The sequence below is a fragment of the Crocodylus porosus genome, unplaced genomic scaffold (genome assembly GCF_001723895.1).
Source record: "Crocodylus porosus isolate Cpor-Errol unplaced genomic scaffold, CroPor_comp1, whole genome shotgun sequence".
Taxonomy (NCBI): domain Eukaryota; kingdom Metazoa; phylum Chordata; order Crocodylia; family Crocodylidae; genus Crocodylus; species Crocodylus porosus.
In genome coordinates this window covers 1,924,975-1,945,574 of record NW_017728925.1, presented here as the reverse complement: position 1 = coordinate 1,945,574, position 20,600 = coordinate 1,924,975, and the positions used below count along the sequence as shown (strand labels likewise).

Here is a 20,600-nt window from a genome sequence, read left to right as displayed (position 1 = left end):
TGGAAGTGGAGCGGTGGCAAAATTTGGGGTAGATGCAACGTTCTTCCAGTGCCACCAGCACCCGCTCCAAGCCCAGCCCCCACTGAGAAGAGCCCCGGGCAACCCTGGCTGTGGCCTGCCCTGCCTCATGCAGATCTGGGGGGGGCACATGCCCCCCAGCCCATGCCCTCCCAGGGTGCAAGCTGTGGCGGGAGCCGCCTCCCCCTACCCCAATGAGCCACAGGGCTGCCCCCTCCCGTTCTGCCTGGGGAGTGCCTGCCACTGTTCCCTACCTCAGTGGGGGGTGTTGATTTCCCCGCCCCCATGCCCCTTCCATTCCCCTTCCCCTTCCATCACACTGGACTTACCAACTGGAGGCAGCTGTATCGGAAATTGGATTGGTATTGGCCGATATGCCTCCTTAAATATTGGCTATCAGTATTGGCCCCCAAAATCTCTATTGGTGCACCCCTACAGACCACTGAATCACACTGGAGAATGGGATGAGTTACTCTGTAAACACTTGCCTTGCAGATGTCAACAAGACTTGACTATTTTTATTTCATTGTGTAGGAGGCAAAAATAGAAAAACTTGAGTAAAATAGGGAGCTTTTAATGAACAGTTTAGAAAATGTCAAAAAACAGTGATTCCACAATGAAGGTTAAATACAACTTTGGCCACGTACCATTCGGGTTCAGCGAATGAGGCAGATCTGCATGAGGCAGTGAAGTGAAGGCAGAAATTAGAAACAAATAAGTAATGTATGATCAACAGGGATCCTGGTTTTCTCTGATTTAAAAAAATCGCCAATTTTTGGTTTAAAAAAAGTAACTTTAAATCCACATTTGTCTGTGATTAAAATGAAGCGCAATCTCATATATAGATATAGAGAGATATAGATATAGCACTCTATGACCTGGAAATTCTGAAGTTGAGCTCATTAATAGGAAAAGTTCAAAACATCCTAGGCTATAATGGTAAGGATGAGAAGTAGATGGTTTTTAAGTATATTAGGAACAAGAGAAATCCTAGGGATGGTATAGGCACATTTCTAGAAGGAAATGGATAAGATTGTAAATAAGATGCAGGAAGAGCAAAGTGTTCGATAAATATTCATGTTCCTTATTTGGAAAGGCACAGGTTGATGTATTTGCCTCATGTTTAAGGTAAGGGACTAGAAGGTGCTTAATTGCTGAGAGAATGTTAAGTAAAATCTGCTAGGAATAATTTTTAAAATCAGCAGGTCTGGATAATTGGGATTTAGCAATTCCAAAAGACTTGGCCTGAGGAGATCTCTTAGGAAACTAGGGAAATTCCATAATGGGAATTCCATAAGAATAGTGTTAAATGTTGTGTAGTATTTAAATAGGGCAGGCTGAAAGATTTGGGTAGCTACAGGCTGTTTAATTCTCTGGGAATGCAGAGTTACATACCTGCGAATAAGGAATACACGCCATACCTGTAGGGAAACTTTATTGACTGTATTTTGGAAAGTAGTGACTGAAAAGGTTTTAGAGGTCGTTTTAGGTAAACAGCTGAACTTGAGGTCCTAATGCAAGCCTGTGGCAAAACAAAAAAAAGTGAATGCATTCCTTGGATACAGAAGTGTAGTAAGTAGGAAAATGGAGGTGTTTTTTACTTTTTATTGCATCAGTGAGACTGGTACTAGAATCCAGTATGCTATTTTAGTGTCTGCATTCTGAAGAAGATGCTGGGAAATTTCGGAGGGTACAGAAAAAGACTTTGAAATAATTGGAGGGCTAGAAACATACAGTGAGAGGCTTCAACAGTTAAATGTCTTTGACAAGCTAAAAAAAGAAGATGGAAAGGTGACATGATTATGGTGGCGTTAGTACCTTACCAGGAAGAAAATACTACTGGGCTCTTTATTTGAGTGGAAAAAGACGTAACACAAATAAATGACTGGAAGCTACGCACAAACTTGTGCCTTATTTCCCATTGGAAGTTAACAGGGAGTTTGACTAGCCATTGCAACCGTCAACTCTTAATGTCTTCAGATCAAGCCTGGCTGCCTTTCTGGATGATTTGCTTTAGCCAAACACAAATTATTGGACTTAATATGGAAGGGATTGGATGAAGTTTAAGATCTTGTGCGTTGCAGGAGGTCAGATTAGACTCAGGGGCAGGCAATTATTTCAGGCGGAGGGCCGCTTACTGAGTTTTGGCAAGCCATTGAGGGCCACATGACAGGCAGCTGGGGCAGATAAATATTAATGTTCTAAATTTTCAGGGGCCCCGCAGGCTGGATAGAATGGCCTGGTGGGCCACATCCAGCCCACGTGTCTCATTTTGCCCACACTTGGATTAGATCCTCTAATGGTCCCTGTGAGCCTTTAAGTCTATGAACCTGTGAAATAAACTGAACTATCTGGCTGTGTTTTGTTTGCCTTCTGTGCAATTCTTCATTTTGGGAAGAGAAATCAATGGCCTATGGTTTTCTATAATATCTGCCATCCTCAAGAAGACTAATGAACAGGTATTTCTCCAACGGAGAAACCTTTGGAGCAATAGAGGGATGATGGGAGTGCCTTTAAAAGTGCTTCACTTTGTTTACAGGTAATTCCAGTGGTGCTAAATCTGACATGGATATGGCATATGAGAGAGCCAGAGTGCATTTCCCTGATGAAGCTTTTACTAGTCCTGTTGTGGGCAAGGTAACTATTCTTTACCTAAGATTGGGCAAAGATTTATCTCCTTCCCTCCTTTCTTCTTCCCTCATTCACCCGACTAATGGATTTGTTTGAAGCCAGTTATTGAATACTTCCTTTCAGTTACTTTGCAGCTGTGTTCTTGCACATACAGAAAGGAGGGATTTAAATATTGTTTAAAAATTACCTGTTTAACTTTGTCTAATTTATATCAGTTACATGGTTCCAGGGCAGAGGGGCAGAGCAGCACTGGGAGCTGGGGCCAAGGGTGAAATGAGGGACTGTGGTGAGTTCCACCGCCAGCTGGGACTGAAGCCCGTGGCTGTAGCAGGCTCTACACAATGAATGTGCAAGGGCAGGCAGCGGCGTCAGCAGAAACAGTGCAGGGCAGCAGGGTTTGGCAGGATCCCTGGCTTGATACTGCTCACTATGAAGGAAGCAGCTTTGGCAGGGGCTGCCCAGGAGTCGCAAATAGGAGTGAGCACAGTGGTGTGGCTGCCGTTGGGCACAGCAGAAGTGGGCTGCACAGAGCCTGGCATCTTCTCCCTCCTCCTCCACCCCCCCCCCCCAATAGCCCCTGTGGGGGGTGGGGAGGGGCCGGTCCAGTGCAGCTCACCTCTGAGGCACCCCATGGCAGCTCTGCTGCTGTGCTCACTCCTGTTTAAGCCCTGCCAGCTCTGCAACACAACTTTGCCCAGCTCTACTCCCCCAGGTAACTGCTAGTTACCTCCCTACCACAATGACTGTGTGATGCTGTAACCCAGATCTGCGCTGCCTCCCAGGCAGCCCCTGCTGTAGCTGCTTCCCCAACAGTGGGCAGCCCTGAGCTGGGAGGTAAACAGTAAAGGTTAAATGATATAATTATAATTACCATTTAACTGCTTACATCCCTAATAGAAAGGATACATTGCTACATAAGGGCTCCATCAGAGTCCAGTTCTTATATAGGAAGTCAGACGTGCAGACTATAGATAGGTGGTCAGTTGTTTTGTATTAGGGCATTTTTAAAACTTGCCGCTACCCAATAGATTAAAATGGCTTCATAAGCTTCATAGTCCCACCCAAGGAATCTGGGACTGAGGCATGGCATAAAAGTCCTATTGAGACTACTTTTTACTAATTTGCCCTACCACACATTAGCATTTTCAGACCTGCATTTTGCATATGAGCTTACACTTCTATTCTACCCAGGAGAGTGCACAAAATACCAACAGGCTCTCCCTATGGCTGAAGAAGGGTGCTTGTGCCCAAAAGCTTGCAAAGAACAATTTTTCCAACTATTTAGTTGGTCTAATAAAAGATACCACATCTACCCAAAGAACCTTGTCTGCCTGTGTCCTTAGGCCAGGGGTGGGCAATTATTTTGGGTAGAGGGCCACTTACTAAGTTTTGGCAAGCTGTCAAGGGCCACATGGGTAGCCATGCCCCTTGACAGGTGCACTGCCCCCTGGTTATCATCTTGGGGCTGGAAGTCCTGCCTCCTGACCCCTGCCCTTTGCCACCAGAAGTCCCTCCCCTTGCCCCCAGAAGTACTCATTTCAGCAAGGGGTTTTGGCATCCTGGAACCAGAAAAATACCAAATTATATATTCTAAAAAGTGAACGTTTAAAACATTATTTGATTAAAAAAAATATGTTTGCCCTGATTTACATGCGTTCGCATAGTGCACAAAAAGGTAATTGCACAATAGCTTAAAATGAAGTGTTATGCTTGTATACTGGGGGGGTACAGGTTTGTGGGGGCCTGTGGGTGTGGCTATGTGGGGTGAGGGAGCATGTGGCTGTGTATGGAGATGTGGAGTGTGGGTGGGTATGGGGTTTGTGGGGGGTTGTGTAGGGGGAGGGTGGCTTGGGTATGCAAGGATGTGTGTGTGAGGGAGTCTGCATATACGGCAGGGTGAGGGGGGTGCATGTGTATGGTGGGTGTATGTGAGGGACTCACCCTATGAACATACACACTCACACACTCTGCCCCTGCCTGCACTCATGCATACTACCACTGCCTACAGACACACTGCTCCTGCCTACAAACACACACTGCCTCTGCCTGTACACGCACATACTGCCCCTGCCTACACATGCACTCTCTCTGTCCTAAAAGTAGTAATTGAAGCCCCTAGATTTTGTGATTTCCAGGATTAGAACTAAGGTTTGGAAATATGAGGAGGTAGCATTCTTCAGATGGATGCCTATGAATTACTTTGTCTGGACAGCGTGGAGCTAGGAAAGGATGGGGCCATTCTTTGGTTGTCTTATTACTTACAATCTTTAGCCCAAAGAGAAGCTGTAGTGTAGAAGAAAGCAGTGTGAAGGCCAGGGAGAGTGCTGCTGACTGGTTTTGCTTCTCAGCACCACCTGCAAAAGAGGAATGGTTGCAGAATTGAGTTCCATACTGTGCTTCCTTTTGCAGTGCAGGACATGATAGTACTGCTGTGAGCATGAATGCCATGTGCCTCCGGAGGCTGGGTGGGCACGGTAACTACCTACAGGCGGTGGTGGCAGAGACATGGTGACATGGGGCAGGGAGTTCCTGCAGGTGGCCACAGTGGTGTCGGGGGGGAGGCGGATGGCGAGTGCTGACCAGCAGTCAGTGACCACCCACAGCTGCTGCCAGCAGCAGCAGCCACAACCAGTGATGGTCAGGGACTGTCTGCAGATGCTGCTGCCAGTGGGGGTGTGGTGGCGAACAGCAACTGCCCACAGGCACTGTTGGCAGCATTGGTGGCAGCGCACCCCCTGTGAAAAGCACCAATCTCAAGGGGTGTATACACATCGCCCATGGTTATGAAGGCAGACTGGGTGGAGGTTTTCTTCCCAGAACCAGCTTTTAATTACACGTATCTTTGGTTCTACAAAGGCTGTGTCTAGATCAGTGGTTCTCAACCTTTTTAGACTAAAAGCACATCTTGTTAGACTCATGGGACCCCTTGGAAAATGCTAGCTCTTAGCTTTTACTTCCTTTTTGACTACAGAAAAATAATAGAGCAATTTTTCATAAATTTCATAAACGTTAGGGCTGGGAGAGGCCTTGGAAGATCATTGAATCCTTCCCTCTGCCCGAGGGACAGAAAGTCAGCTGGGGTCATAGGATCCCAGCAAGATGAGCATCCAAATTTCTCTTGAAGGTGTTCAATGTGGGTGCTTGAAGCACCTCTGATGGCAGGCTATTCCAGACCTTGGGGGCTCGGACAGTAAAGAAATTCTTCCTTATGTCCCGCCTGAAACGGTCTTACAGGAGTTTTATGACCTTTTGACCTCATCATCCCTTGGGGCGCTGTGGTGAACAATCGTTCCTGCAGATCCTGGTGAATACCCCTGATAAACTTATAGGCCATCAGATTGCACATGAGCCTGCGCTTTTCCAGGCTAGAGAGCCCCATGGCTCCCAGCCTGTCATAATAAAGTCTATTTTCCTGACCTCTGATCATGCACATTGCTCTCCTCTGCACTCTCTCAAGCTTCTCCACATCCTTTTTGAATTGTGGAGCCCAAAACTGGATGCAGTACTCCAGCTGCGGCCTCACCAAGGCTGAACTACAATGGGAGAATGATGTCCTGGGATTTACTTGAGAAGCATCTATGGATGCAAGCCAGCGTTTTGCTAGCTTTACTAGCCGCAGCATCGCATTGAAAGTTCATGTTCATCTTGTGGTCAGTCATGACCCCCGAATCTTTTTCATCCGTAGTGCTAATCAGCGTAGCCTATAAGCATGCTGCAGGTTTTTCCTCCCAAGGTGGAGAACCTTGCATTTTTTGGTGTTAAGCACCATCAGGTTCTTGTCCACCCATTTCCTGAGCCTGTCCAGGTCACCCCGGATCACCCTCCTGTCCTCAGGTATGGATGCTTTACCCCAGAGTTTAGTATCATCAGTGAACATGGCCAGTCTGCTTCTGACTGCAGTGGCCACATCATTAATGAAGATGTTGAACAATACAGATCAAAGGACAGAGCCTTGGGGGACCCCACTGGTCACAGCGCACCACAATGATTGCCTTCCGTCAACCATCACCCTCTGGGTCCGACCAGAGACCCAATTCCCCAGCCAGTGGATCGTGGTGGACCTGAGGCTGCAGTTGGCCAGTTTTGCCAAGAGGTGATCATGGGACACCAAACTGAAGGCTTTTTTGAAGTCAAGATATATGACATCATTCTCCTCTCCCTTGTCCAGGTGATAGGCCACCTTGTCGTAGAAGGAAATGAGATTGGTCAAGCAAGATCTACCTGCAACAAACCCATGCTGAGTATCCCTCAGGATATTGCCATCAGCTAGTGTGTTAAGGATGGCCTCTTTGATAATATTTTCCAAGACCTTCCCCAGGATAGAGGTCAGGCTGATGGGCCTGTAGTTTGCCAGATCCACTTTCCTCCCTTTCTTGAAGATAGGCACCACAATGGCCTTCTTCCAGTCTTTGGGCACTTCAGCAGAGCTCCAGGAGTTCACGAAGATCCATGCCAGGGACTGAGCTATGATGCGAGACAGCTCCCTGAGTAGCCTGGGGTGTAGATTGTCAGGGCCGGCTGACTTGAAGGTGTCCAGTCTCTCAAGGTGTTCCTTCACGAGGTCAGCATTGATGGAGGGCAGGGATCTCCCTCACCCGGCCACCCTGTCCCGTAATGGACACGGGTGTCCTGTGGGACTGATGAAAGACTGACACAAAGTACCCATTTAATAGGTTGGCTTTTTCTTGTGCATCGGTTGTTAGTTGTCCCATCTCGTTTAGCAGGGGTCCAATGTTGCCCTTGCTTTTCCTTTGGCTCCCCACATATTTGAAAAAGGACTTTTTATTGTCCTTGATACTTGTAGCTAGCTGGAGTTCCCATCGATTGTTAGGTCGCTGATTAGGTTGTCCCTGGTTGCCAGTACCAGGTTGAGCAGCGCTTTACCTCTCGTTGGCCCATAGACTTCTTGAGTCAGATAGAGGTCATCCATGCACAAGAGGAAGCTTAGCAACAGCTTGGATTTAGCCTAGCGCTTTTCCCTTGAGATGTCTGGATAGTTGAAGTCTCCCATGACAATGATACACTGGGAGTGTGCGGCCTCAGCCAATTCCCTGGGGAACTCGTGGTCGAGCTCTTGATTTTGGGTGAGAGGTCTGTAGTAGACTCCCACCATCATGTCCCTTGTGCCATGTTCCCCACAGATTTTAACCCAGAGGGTCTCTAGCTGTCCATCGTGGTCACCAATATCGACTTGCAGGGACACATAGCTCTCCTTGACAAAAACTTAGCGAGACTAATAACAGGTTAGAATTTTTTTTTTTTAACCCTGAATTCCCATTTGAAATTTCTGGGTTTATCTTTAGAACCATGTTTGCACATTAGTCTGCTTTCTGATTACAGAATGGAGGGAGTGTCCCAGAAAGTGCTGGAATTTGTTTAGCATGTGCTTTTGTACTTTAGTTGGAAAGACTAAACTCGCCAATCCTATTTAGCATCTTGTGTTCTGAGAACAATAACTAGAAAGCAGTTTTACTCTCATGTCCTTGGTGAAGTTTGGAATAATTTCTGAATGTTCAGCTTCCCTGGACATTAATTTCTCTGGGTTTATTACTCCAGTGTCAAGTGTAATTGCACATTCTACTGTTTTAAATAAGTCTTAATTCCATCAAATCAGCAGCTGCCTAATTTGTTAAGCATTTTGGTAAAAAATAATTTAAAAGAAAAAAGTGAATCTTATTCCCTTCCCTAGCTGGCCAGATGAGTAATTCAGTTATTTCACTAAAACACCAAGTTCTCTGTGTCTTTAGGTCAGTGGTTTTGTTAGATTGGGAGCAAAGATTACAATGCAGTTTTTTTGGTAGGTAAATACTAATTGCAGCATGCAAATAACATTTGGTATCTCTGCTTTTTTCAGTCTATATTGAAGAAGACTGTGACGGTGACAGAAACTCCTTCAGCGGTTTTCCATTACACTGAGCATGATCTGGCCATGCCAGATTCCTGTAGCAGCAAACAACTTGATGTCATCTTTGAAGCTGCTAAGAAAGACCTCTTAACCTTGATGAAACTAGATGTAAGTTAATAAAGGATAAATGACCTAGCTGTGCTTTTCATTCCGTTCTGCACAGACAATAAAATGTAAACTGCTTTTTAATGCACTGCAAACCCCTCAGCAGGGCAATATATTGGCTCGAGAGGTGAGTCCCTTTATTTCTGAGCCTCTTCAATTTGGAAGTAGGATTGAAACAGATCTGACTGTATAACTATATAGCTTACTGCATAGTTGGCAGTATTTTTAGTTTATTTTTGCTTTTGAAGTTGCAGAGGTTTAGGAATCTCAAAGGCTTTTCCTGAAGGTGAGTGAGAAACAATTTCTCATTGTAACCACTGTCACACGTGTCCATTTACTAATAATTTAACTTGAGTACAGAAGAAGTATAAAAGCTATCCCTTCTATAACCCCCAGCTGCCACTGCTGTGTATGATTGTTTCCTTCTTAGAGTGCCCCAGATGACAATGTGATATTCAATTATAAATGACAAATAACCTGTAGAAAGGAAAGCAAGGGGTTATATATACTGCTTTTGTGCTAACATAAGTGTAGGAGACTAGCAAATAAATTTAGACTAAGCATAGCCTTCTTGATATGATACATGGTGTATGGATGTTAATTTGTAAAACAAAATAAAAAATCACTGTGGAATAATGCTTAGGTTATACTTAAATGCTTGGAAACCAAGATTAAAAAATGTGAAGTTCTCAGAGTAAGCTGAACTGTAAGCAGAGAACAGTTGTTATAGGATAATCAGCTTAGGTGTGGGACTGCCTTGAAGAGGCTTTCTTCTGTGCTATTCGCTTTGGTGTTAGACTGCCTAGTACAGGGGTGAGTGATTATTTCAGCTGGAGGGCCACTTCACATGTTTTGGTGAGCTGTTGAGGGCAGTGCGCACGAATTCTTTCAGAAGATATCATTTTGACAAATTATAGATTTAAAAAAGTGTATTCTAAGAATCAAATGTCTACTAAAACATTAGGAAGCTGCTGAGGGGCTGGGGGCGGGACAAGGGGTGGGAATGAAAGTAAATAGTGTTTACTTTTGTTTCCCATCGCAACACCGCGGGCCTCAGAAAATGCCTCGGCGGGCCGCATGTTGGACAAGCCTGATCAAGAACAAGCTGCACCTGGTGAAGGAGGTTTAGGACAAGAAAAAGAGTTTCTGTTATCAGTATGTTGGTCAGAAAAGAAGGACCAAGAAAGTTATGGGTGAAATGTTAATTAACCAGGGGAACAATTAACAGAAGAAGAAGGTGGAACTGCTTAACAGCTACTTTGCTCCAGTCTTCACAAAAAAATTAAGCTGCAGCTAGTCACTTACTAAGGACTATCTGGAGAAGGAAGTGGGGGAAGTTGAAGGATGAGATAACAAAAGACACAGTGAGAGGTTTTGTTGAGTCTGAATGAATTCAAGTCAGCAGGACTGAATAAACTTCATTCCAGGGTCCTGAAGGAACTGGCAGAGGAGATGTTGGAGCCCTTGGCAATGATCCCCATGAAGTCATGCAAGACTGGTCAGGTACCAGAGCACTGAAAAAGGGCCAGTGGTAGTGCCCTTCTTTAAAAAAGGCAAAAAGGAACACCTGGGGAACTACAGACCAGTTAGCTTCATCTCAGTATCTTGGAAGTTACTAGAGCATAACCTAAGGATGGCTATTTGCAAACAGCTAGAGGAGTAAAGGCTGTTCACAAGCAGCCAGCATGATTTGTTCTTTGTAAATTCGTGTAAAAAAAAAAAAACTTGATCTCTGCCTTTGATAAAGTAACTATTCGGGTGGATGAAGGGAAGTCCATGGATATAGTGTATCTAGACTTCAGCAAGTTGCTCGATGAGGTCCCGCATGACTTCTCATAAACAAATTGGAAAAACGTGAGCTGGACAAAACTGCTATAAGGTGGATAGATAACTCGCTCAATAGCTGCAAGCAAAAGATAATTATTAACAGATTTGTGTCAGAATGGCAGGAGGTTTTGAGTGGAGTCCCATGGGGGTATGTCCTGGGCCAGTACTGTTCAGTGTATTTATTAGTGATTTGGGTGCTGGCACAGAAAGCTTCTTGAGCAAGTTTGTGGATGATACAAAACTGGGAAAGATTGTGAACACATTGGAGGATGGGAGTACAGTTCAAAAAGATCTCGACAGATTGGAAAGTTGGCTAAAGCTAACAGGATGAAGTTCATCATGGAGAAATGCAAGCTGCTATACCTTGGGGAGAATAAAACACAAGTACAAAATGGTGATACCTGACTGGATGGCAGCATTGTGCAGAAGAATCTGGGAGTCTTGGTGTATCACAGAGTCAGTGAGTTTGCAGTGTGATGCACAAAAGGCAAATGTGGTTTTAGGATGCGTCAATAGAAGCAGTAAGTGTAAGATGCCGGAGTTGATAGTGCCTCTCTATTCAGCACTGTTTAGGCTTCATATACAGAATGTGTACTGTCTTGGGCTCCACATTTTAAAAAGGGCATGGAGAAGTTAGAGAGGGTCCAGAGGGAGGCAAGTCACATGAGGAGAGGCTGAAGGAGCTAAGCATGCTCAGCTTGTGGAAAAGGTGCTCAAGAGGGGACAAGATCGCTGTCTTCAAATACTTGAAGGCCTGCCATAAGGAGGAGGGAAAGCACCTTTTCTCTCTTGCTGTAGAGAATAGGACATGGACCAATGGTTTGAAGTTGTAGTGAAGTAACTACTGCTAGAATAGTGAGGCAGTGGAATATACTGCCTTGGGAAGTTGTGAACTCGCCATCCCTGGAGGTATTCAAGAATAAACTGGACAGCCACTGGGATGATCTTGGCATAGCTATACCAATGTTCTGCTGTGGGTATTTCCCATGGTTCTGGGCATTGTCTGTTGTCCCCAGCCTTTCTTTCTGCTACATGTCAGGATGTTTTTCAGCCTCCCTCAGGGGCATTTGGTGTTGACTGCAGCCAAGGATGGAGATTTTGACTGGATTTCATAGATTGCATAGACATTAGGGCTGGCAGGGACCTTGGAGGATCATCAAGTCCAGCCCCCTGTCCAAAGGGCAGGAAGTCAGCTGGGGTCATAGGATCCCAGCAAGATAGGCATCTAATTTGCTCTTGAAGGTGTTCACTGTAGGTGCTTGAACCACCTCCGCTGGCAGGCTGTTCCAGACCTTGGGGCTTGGACAGTAAAGAAATTCTTCCCTATGTCCAGCCTGAAACGATCTCCCAGTAGTTTATGACCGTTCGACCTCGTCATCCCTTGGGGCGCTGTGGTGAACAAACGTTCCCTCAGATCCTGGTGGTCACCCCTGATAAACTTATAGGTGGCCATCAGATCACCCCTGAGCCTGCGCTTTTCCAGGCTGAAGAGCCCCATGGCTCTCAGCCTGTTGTCGTAAGGTCTGTACCAATGCTTCTGCTGGGACCCAAGCCAGAGGTTCCTGGCTAGAAGGTCCTGCCCCTCAGTTCAGAGTCAGCCCAATCGCCATATTTGGGGTCAGGAAGGCATTTTATCACATGGTCAGTTCGGTGTGGATTCTGAGAGGTTTTTTGCCTAGCTTTGGAACGCGGGGGGCATGGTCCTCTGCCTGGGATCTCTCAATCAATATATTAACCATGAACGATATGTGCCCCGGGGCCTGGGGGGGCATGACAACTGCCCACAGGTGGAAGTGGTGTCGGTGGCAGCAGCAAGCGGGGAGCTCCTGCAGTTAGCTGCAGTGGTGTTGGTGGCGGGGGCGGGCTGAGCAGTGAGCTCCTGCAGGCAGCCATGGGGGTGTTGGGGGGAGGGGGGAGGGGGTTGGCAGTTGACGAGCACCAACCAGCAGTCAGCGATCACCTGCAGATGTCAGCGGTGGGGGAGGGTGGCGAGTGGTGACCGCCCGCAGGTGTTGGCAGCACTTTTCATAGGGGGTGCACTGCCAATCTTGGGGGTGCATGAGCACCCCGTGCATTGCCAATGATAGTAACAGCCTTTTATAGAAGCATAGTACTGGCTGCCATGGTTTTCTGCTTTACCTAAGGTAGTTAGAGTGTTATGTCTTGTGTTGTCTCAGTTTATACAGTTGCCTTATGAAGAGTTTAGGTTATGGATTGTACAGGATGATTTGGGTAGTAATGATCCTGCCTCAGGCACAGGGCTGGACTAGATGACCTCTCTGTGAACTGTAAGTGGAACACATTAGAGAATTTCATTTTTTCAGTGTATGTTGAACAGTAGATGTATTAAAATACACCTCCAAAAGGAAGAGGCTGGAATATACAAGCTATGTCCATCATGCCCAAATTAATTTAACTCTGAAAAGTTTTAATATTGTAATGTCCTGATTTTTAAGGGTTTACATTTCAAACTGAAATGCCAAATAATATTGTAATGTAACGGTAATATATCATGATGTCATACCAGCTACAGGTCTCAGCCAGGTCAGAGGGATTCAGCAAGTAATCTAAGGCTTTTGTATTCTAGTTCTTGGTCTCCAAAAATAAAAAATAAACTCCAAAGCTAACAGTTTCCTTTGCTAACAAGGTCTGCGTGAAGGTTGGGACTTGTTTACATACTAAAGTAAACCATGTTATGAATTTATGGTGCAGTAATTACTATGTATTAATTTCCCATGTGTGCACTGTTAATATATACTACTGGGGTGTATGTAGAGGAGCTTAGTGAGCACCTCCTAATCTACACTGTAGAATTCCACTTTTTGTGAACTAAGAGAGTCCACAGGGGGAGATAGTGTACAGAGGGTGGTGTATTGTAAATTCACAACTTAGTTTGCCATATTAACTACTCTGTATAGATAGAGAGGTGTTTACAGGGTAGCTGAGTTCACTGCTACTGCTGTCATGGTATCTGAATACCTCGCATCTGATTTTTAAAAGATTACATTCAAGATACCAATCGAGTGAGATTTTTGGTGGAAAGCACTCTGAAAGCAATCCTTTCACAAGCACAAAAATAAATAACTTTGGCAATTTAATTTTGAGTCAGTTGCTTTGAGGCAATTGCTTTTCAGGTCATCTTTTGGGGGGGGTAAGCTTAGAGAGTGAATGGCATTGTTTACATGAAGAGAATAATTCACTTGAGTAGCTAATAGTCTAATGCAGTCCAGCTCTGCAGATTAAACCTCTGCTAGATGCTAGTTTCTTGGCTCTAAAATTAATGCACGTCACATCACCTCAGTGTCTAGGGCGGGAGTGGGGGGAAAGGGAAGGAAGGCAAAATTGAATGGTTTAAGCCTCATAAACCTTGTGCACGTCTATTTATGGAAGCCTTTATTTAGCTCTGCTGATTGACCTTGACTTCTCTTTTGGAATTTCTAACATGCCTTGCCATTTTGATATTAAGGCAGAAAAAGTTCACTTCCAGCGTCTCAAACTATTATCATCACCTGAAAACTAAACGCTCCTATTATTCTTGTGACGTCAGAGATCGAGACTATCCAGTTTAATTATATCCACTGATATGTTAAAACAATAATTTCTCTCCCAATGTATAATGTAAAAAAATGAACCTGCTAGATAAATTCAACTATGCTGAAAGCATGGGGCCCAATTCAATAGGAGAAAAAAAGGGCTAGTTTCCATGCTGTGTACATAGGTTTTGTGAAGCAAACACCAGACTGCTTTATTTCTTTTTCTTTTGATTGAATTTAGCTCTTGGTCGGGAGCCGACGCTTCTTTCTTTTCAAATGAGATGAAGGCTTATACATAATGGAATATACGTCGGTAGCTGTGGGTAACAAGTGCAGTGTCTGGTAGGACCATATACCTAAGCAAATCTTATTCCATAAAGAGCTGGCCTGTTTAAAATTGGTTGCCTCCCTCCTCCTAGTTCTCAGTGGGACCAGAGCCCCAAGGCTCCTCATTTTAGGATACTGCCCCTTTTTTGCAAAAGTAACCAAAACAGAAAGCCCCCCAGAACTATCCAAAGAGTGGAACCAGGGTTCTTTGAGGGAAGATTTGTCATATGATACCATGGGGACGGGAGTAGATAAAAATATAGTTCACGATAGTCAGGATTGTTTTGCGTACTGTAACTCTGCGTTTCTGGACTATAATGTTTTGGATATATTTTTAGGTTCAACCTTAACTCTGAATTTCCTGGCTATATACCCCTGGAATACCTATACCACTTACAAACAGTTTACAAATTTGAGTCCTTAATTCTGCAGCTGTCTCTGCACAGGCAGAAGTAAAATAGTCCTTAAACTGAAATATATCTGTGTGCAGGGATCACTTTACCACTGAAACACAGGCTGTTTAAGACAGCTGTAATGCACAATCGTTTAGGGCTTAAAAGGGAGAAGGTTTCTATTTTTGGTGATTTAATGCAGGCTATACTTCCTGGAGTCATAGTTTGAACAGGATATTTTTGAAGAGCACAGGAAGAGATTAATGTTTTTATTTTCCTGATGTGGATGTGAGGGGGTGGAATTAAAATGTACAGGGAATGTGTCGTAGAGTAACCTGTTAGTTGCTCAGATTTCGTTTAGTGCAGATCTGCCTCTAATTTACTTTTCCCATTTGCAGTGAAGTTAAGTGGCATCAAAATGTAATCCTTCTACTTGTCCACAAGTAATTGGCATTGTCTGGTTCAGTGTCTAACTGTATGTTAGAAAACCATAAAATGAATGCATTAGGAGTGAAGCCAAGAGACCCCATGCAGGCCTCGATCAAAGGGCAAGCAAGTGTGTATGTCTGCCTCAGGAGTTGTAAGGAAATTGGATCATTTTTATTACTTTGGCTGGGGAACACGTTTGTTTTTTATAGCCCTGTTTTACTGAAGGTGAACCAAAATTAAACTTGGTGTGCAAGATCTATTGGGTAATAGGATGCATGTAGGCTTAAGTATGCCAAATAATTAAATTTATAACAATTTGAAAGAAGAATTTTTTTTGCCAGGGTACGAGTACGGTATTCCTTGTTCCTTTCCAGTAAGCTCAGTTGATATTAACTCTCTAGAGTGAAATTGGAAATTCATTGCACTGCAGAGAGTAACATGATCATTATATGAGTTTATCAGAGGCAGGCAAAGTGTGGCCCATGGGCTGGATTGGGCCCATGGCAGACTTCATTTCCCAGCAGCCCCTGCATGTGCTGTTCAGGCCAGTCTCCATGGAGATCCCAGGAGTGGCAAGGCCATGACAGCTTCATGCTGTCATAGCCCTGTGCTCCCAGGGTTTCCATGGAGACCAGGCTGGATGGTGCTGGCAAGGTGCATAGCTGGACAGGGATCCACACTGGGTCCAGCGCCGGCCGGCATCTTGCAGCAATAACAGAATCGGAGCTGGGGCAGAGCCATGGTCTGCTGCCCAGACGGCCCTGGTATGAGTGCAGGTTCAGGTAGGGGCATGCAAACAGCAGATTGCGGGCCATGCTTTCATTGCTGGCCCTGGACATAGCTACCTGCCCAGCTGTGCACCCTGCTGGTGCCTCTTGGGTCAGTCTCCATGGAGACCCTGGAAGCCATTATGGCCCTGCTGGTCCTGGAGTCTCCACGGAGACCCGGGCCGAGCAGCGTGGCAAGGGCTGATGGAAAATGGAGTTCAGCCACTGGCTGGATCTGCCATTTTGCCCACCCCTAGCTTATGTGATTTCTTGTATGGACCTGATGCTCTCAAGTGAGCATGTAATGCAGAGATGGAAGTTTAAATAAATTATCTGGTTTTCATGTGTAGTGTCAGATTTTGCTCATGAACCAGGGTGTTCAGAAACCCAGTCTGGATCTAAGCAGATAGGTTATGTTTGGATACAATGGTGATAGATACCTAAGAAAAATCGGTGTTTTATGGAATACCTGTGCTAAAACTTTCAGTAGTTTCACAAAAAGGTAACATGTATCAATTCTGAATAAACTCGGTGCATGGGTAGTGTGTACAAATTGCTACACCCATGTTTAAATTTCAAGGGTATCTTTAAATTTGCTCCTCACTTCCATGTGCTCAGGGACAGCAGTGTCTGATGGTAAGGAGAGGGGGAAAGGGCTGCCAAGGGAAAAAGTTGGGGAGAAGCCTAAAGCAAAGGACTACCTAACCATGTTTATTTTCCTTGCTGTAGCAGTGGGAGCAGCACAAATTCAAGGCAGACCTCCAATAATTGGATTCTGTATCTGTAAAAATATAACAAATGTATACATTCTCTAAAAATAGAATGTAATAATCGGGGGGTCATCTTATAATCAGGGTCATCTTCTATTTGAGTAAATGTGGTGCTTTGTTGTCACTTTAAGTCCTCCTTTGTGAACAGTGTTCTTGTTTGAGCTATGAGAGTGTTGTAATGATCTTGCCATTTAAATGAAGAAGAATAATCTTAACAAGGAGCAGAGGAATGATTTGCCTTCTGTATTCTCTCTGGGGCTTGGAGTTCAACCAGGATGCCCGTGATTATACATAGGTGCAAATTAGATTAGAATAGTTGAGGTCAAAGGAAGTCTCCTCTCAAAATGAACGCTATCATTTTGCTGCTTAGTCCTCTGGTTGCTACTTTTATTCAGCCAGACCCATGAAGGCCTATTTTGGGTTATGCTGGCTGTTTTTTGTCTTAAGCAACATGCAGTGCTATCACTTAATTGATTATTTCTGTTTCTTATAGTGCCAAGGAGCTATTCCCATGAACTGGGCACTGTATGAATGCTGAATCCTGTGTATATTTTAATTTATATATTTATTGCAAAAAATATATATATTTAGAGCAGAACTCAGTCTGAATGTCTTGCCTCTGGTCTTGGCCTCTATCAGAGGCTAGGTACTGGACTGTGTAGTCCTCAGATCTGATCCATTTTGGCCCTTTCTGTCCCCTGAAATAGGAATGGTAATAGTCCTAATGAAGTAAAAAAAAAACAAAACAAAAAAGTCAAATAATCATGTCATGGATAGGACTTGTCAGGAATGGGAATTTCCATTTCAAAGGAAATTTTGACACACTACCACTTTTCTTTCTGTTGAATTAGAATGAAAGGTACAACAACATCAAAGAAATTCCCATAAGAGGCAAACTATAATATTTCAGTTCTAGGCCATTAAAATGTTTTTATCATTAGCATTTAAAACATAATTTTGACTCTGATGTTACCATCTTAAATATATCCATATGTAATGTTAAATACAAATATATTAATATAAGTTGTTATAAAATAAAAATCAATTGAAATGACGCACACAAAATTATTTTATGTTTTCCTATCCAAAAAGTTCTTTGAACTAAATCTGTTTCCATGAAAGAGCTCAATTTCAATAAAACTGCATTTTTGATGAAATATTGTATAATCAAATATTTTGACCATCTCCTACCTATAGGGAATAACCTATTTTGTTGTTGTTGTTGTTGTTGTTGTTTGCTTGCTTTCATTTGATAAATGAAACTTTCCTAAGTTGCACTCCTCCTTCAGGTCTTGGATATACAGAGCAAGCTGGAATAACAATTACCATGGTAAAACATTAACATCCCCCCTGTATTTGATTTCCTGCTGTGGTGAGGCTAGTCATTAAGGGCCATATCCTGCCTTACTTACCTGAATAGTGCCTTATTCTTATTGATTTAAATTGGTCTCTTTATAGAAGAGTGTACCAACAGACCTGCGTAAGGAGGCAGAATCTGCCTCTTATGGTATGAACACATGAATAAGTTACTACAAAGTAAGCTGGGATGTCAGCTACTCCATGTAAGTCTCTGTACACCTGCTTACTATGTGATAATGCAAGGTAACTTATCCCTCAGTGAAAATTGGGTTAGCTACGCTGCCTATACCTTGGGGAAAAAATAGCATGTCCATGAGCAGTTACTACAGAGTAGTTGGCATGCTGTAGGTTTGCATCCTACCTTATCTGGCAAATAACTAGTTTGTGTGCCCATACTTGTAGTGGTATACTACCAGGCAGAAGACTGCATTCAGCCATTTGTCGGTGTCAAGTGTCAACCATGTACACAGACTTACCCCATTGGTCCTCTGTGTACCTCAGGCAAGGGTGTCTGCTACAGCTTTGTTACACGTTTCTGTCTTATATGATTATTTAATATTGATATGTGACATGACATATTCCCAGAGGGAAAAGAGTGTGATATATGAGCAACCATTTCCTACTTTTTCTAACAAGAAATGCCCAGGAGAGAGTTGGGAGGACTGTAGCTCCTTCCTTAGCTTCTATAGTTTTAAGAAAAGTGGTGCTTGGCTTGATTTGAAAGCTCTCTCTGAGTTTGATTTTTGGAGTCCAACATGCAGTCTGGTGGACTTATGAAGATCCCATTACTGGGATGAAGGAGAAAAGAAAACTATTTCCCTCCAGGTGTGGCATTTCAGGAAGAGGTACAGGACTATGTCTTACAGTTCATTAAGTTGTTTCCCTGTAAGGTTATCAAGAAGTTTTTCAGCAGAAAAGAGACACTTTCAGAGAAGAGGGAGATCCAAAGAGCACCATTCAGTTCAGTTATCAAAGTGCTCCCAGTTGATCTGTCAAGTAAGTTGAGAGAGAAGAAATATTGAGCAAGTCCTGTTTAGTGTGATTGCAGAGAATTCTAATAAATAAGAGTAAAAAACTGTTCTTATCTCTTCTGTAGCATTTTGCCTCATTAGATTCCACATTGCAGGTCAGTGTCAATCTTCTGTTTTAACATTTTACGTGGAAAACCAAGGCAGAGTAACTTGTTCAAGGTCACTCGGTGCTCTATCTGCTTCCACAAATACAAACATAGGAATTAATGCAGACTTCCTGTTAGCGTTGTCCAATTGTTTTCTTGTTCCCATAACAATCTGTTACAGGATAAACATTGAGACCTTTCAGATGAACACTAAGTTAATCTTAAATAACAGTCTTAATAAAAATCAGATATTATAGTAGAACCTGCAAAAGTATTTAGCCTGCTTTTACCGTCAAAAGCTGCCGACACTTTGACTGCTATAAATATTAATGTTGAGTTAAATGCATCTTTCTAAAAGTGGGTGAAATGAGGAAGAAACGCTGCTAACATGCATAGAATCATAGAAAATTAGGGTTGGACTAGTTCTCCTCAAAAGGACAACTAGTCCAACCCCCTGCTCAAAGCAGGACCCATACCCAATTAGATCATCCCAGCCAAGGCTTTGTCTAGCCGGGTCTTAAAAGTCTCCAAGAGTGGAGATTCCACAACCTCCTTCTGGGTAACCTATTCCAGTGCTTTACCACCCTCCTGCTGAGTTTTTTTTTTTTTTTCTAATATTCAACCTAAACTTCCCTTGCTGTAACTTAAGACCTTTTCTCCTTATTCTGCCATCTGTCACCACTGAGAACAGTCCAACTCCATCCTCTTTGGAAGCCCCCTTCATAGATTCTAGGTACCTGGAGGACTGAAAATATTGCATCAGTACTTGAAAGAAGATGATCAAGGGAATTATAAATAGCTTAGCCTGATGTCAGCCACAGGTAAAAGGTTAATTTGGAACTTTATCAACAAAGAATTGGAGAGTAAAAATAGAATTAATGCCAGGCAGCTTGGTTTCATGGATGGTAGGTATTGTCAAACAAGTGTGTTTATAGTTTTTTTTGACAGGATAACAGGTCTGCTTGATAAAGACAATTGTACTGATTTAGTGCACTTGCTTTTCTCAAATGCTTTTGGCTTAGCACCACATGACATATTGTTTTAAAAAGTTCCATTATACAGAATTAAAAAGCATGCATTAGCTGAATTAGAAATTGGCTTGCTGACAGATGTCAAAATGTAGTTGCTAATGGAGAGATCTTAGTGAGTGTGGCTGTTTAAATAGCTGTTCTTGATCAAAGGCTGTGTAATATTATGATCAATTGTTTAGTTGATATAAAATCTTTGGTAAAGTTTGAAAGTGACATACAGATAGGAAACAGAGAGAGACACATTACTGTTATAGTGTGATCTTAGTTTCATAGTTAGTAGGGTCGGAAGGGACCTGAGCAGATTTCATAGACATTAGGGCTGGAAGGGACCTCGGGAGATCGAGTCCAGCCCCCTGCCCAAAGGGCAGGAAGTCAGCTGGGGTCATAGG

General features: G+C 43.6%; 1 protein-coding gene across 3 annotated transcripts in view; it reads left to right on the top strand.

Annotated features, from left to right (window-relative positions):
- Window positions 1-20,600, top strand: part of PNPLA7 (patatin like phospholipase domain containing 7) — a 257,027-nt gene that overhangs the window by 57,532 nt on the left and 178,895 nt on the right. For all 3 annotated transcript variants that reach the window (XM_019540522.1, XM_019540520.1, XM_019540521.1), the window contains exons 14-15: window positions 2,558-2,655; window positions 8,504-8,662. In XM_019540522.1, the coding sequence (XP_019396067.1) occupies window positions 2,558-2,655; window positions 8,504-8,662 (257 nt within the window). The remainder of the gene's footprint in view (window positions 1-2,557; window positions 2,656-8,503; window positions 8,663-20,600) is intronic.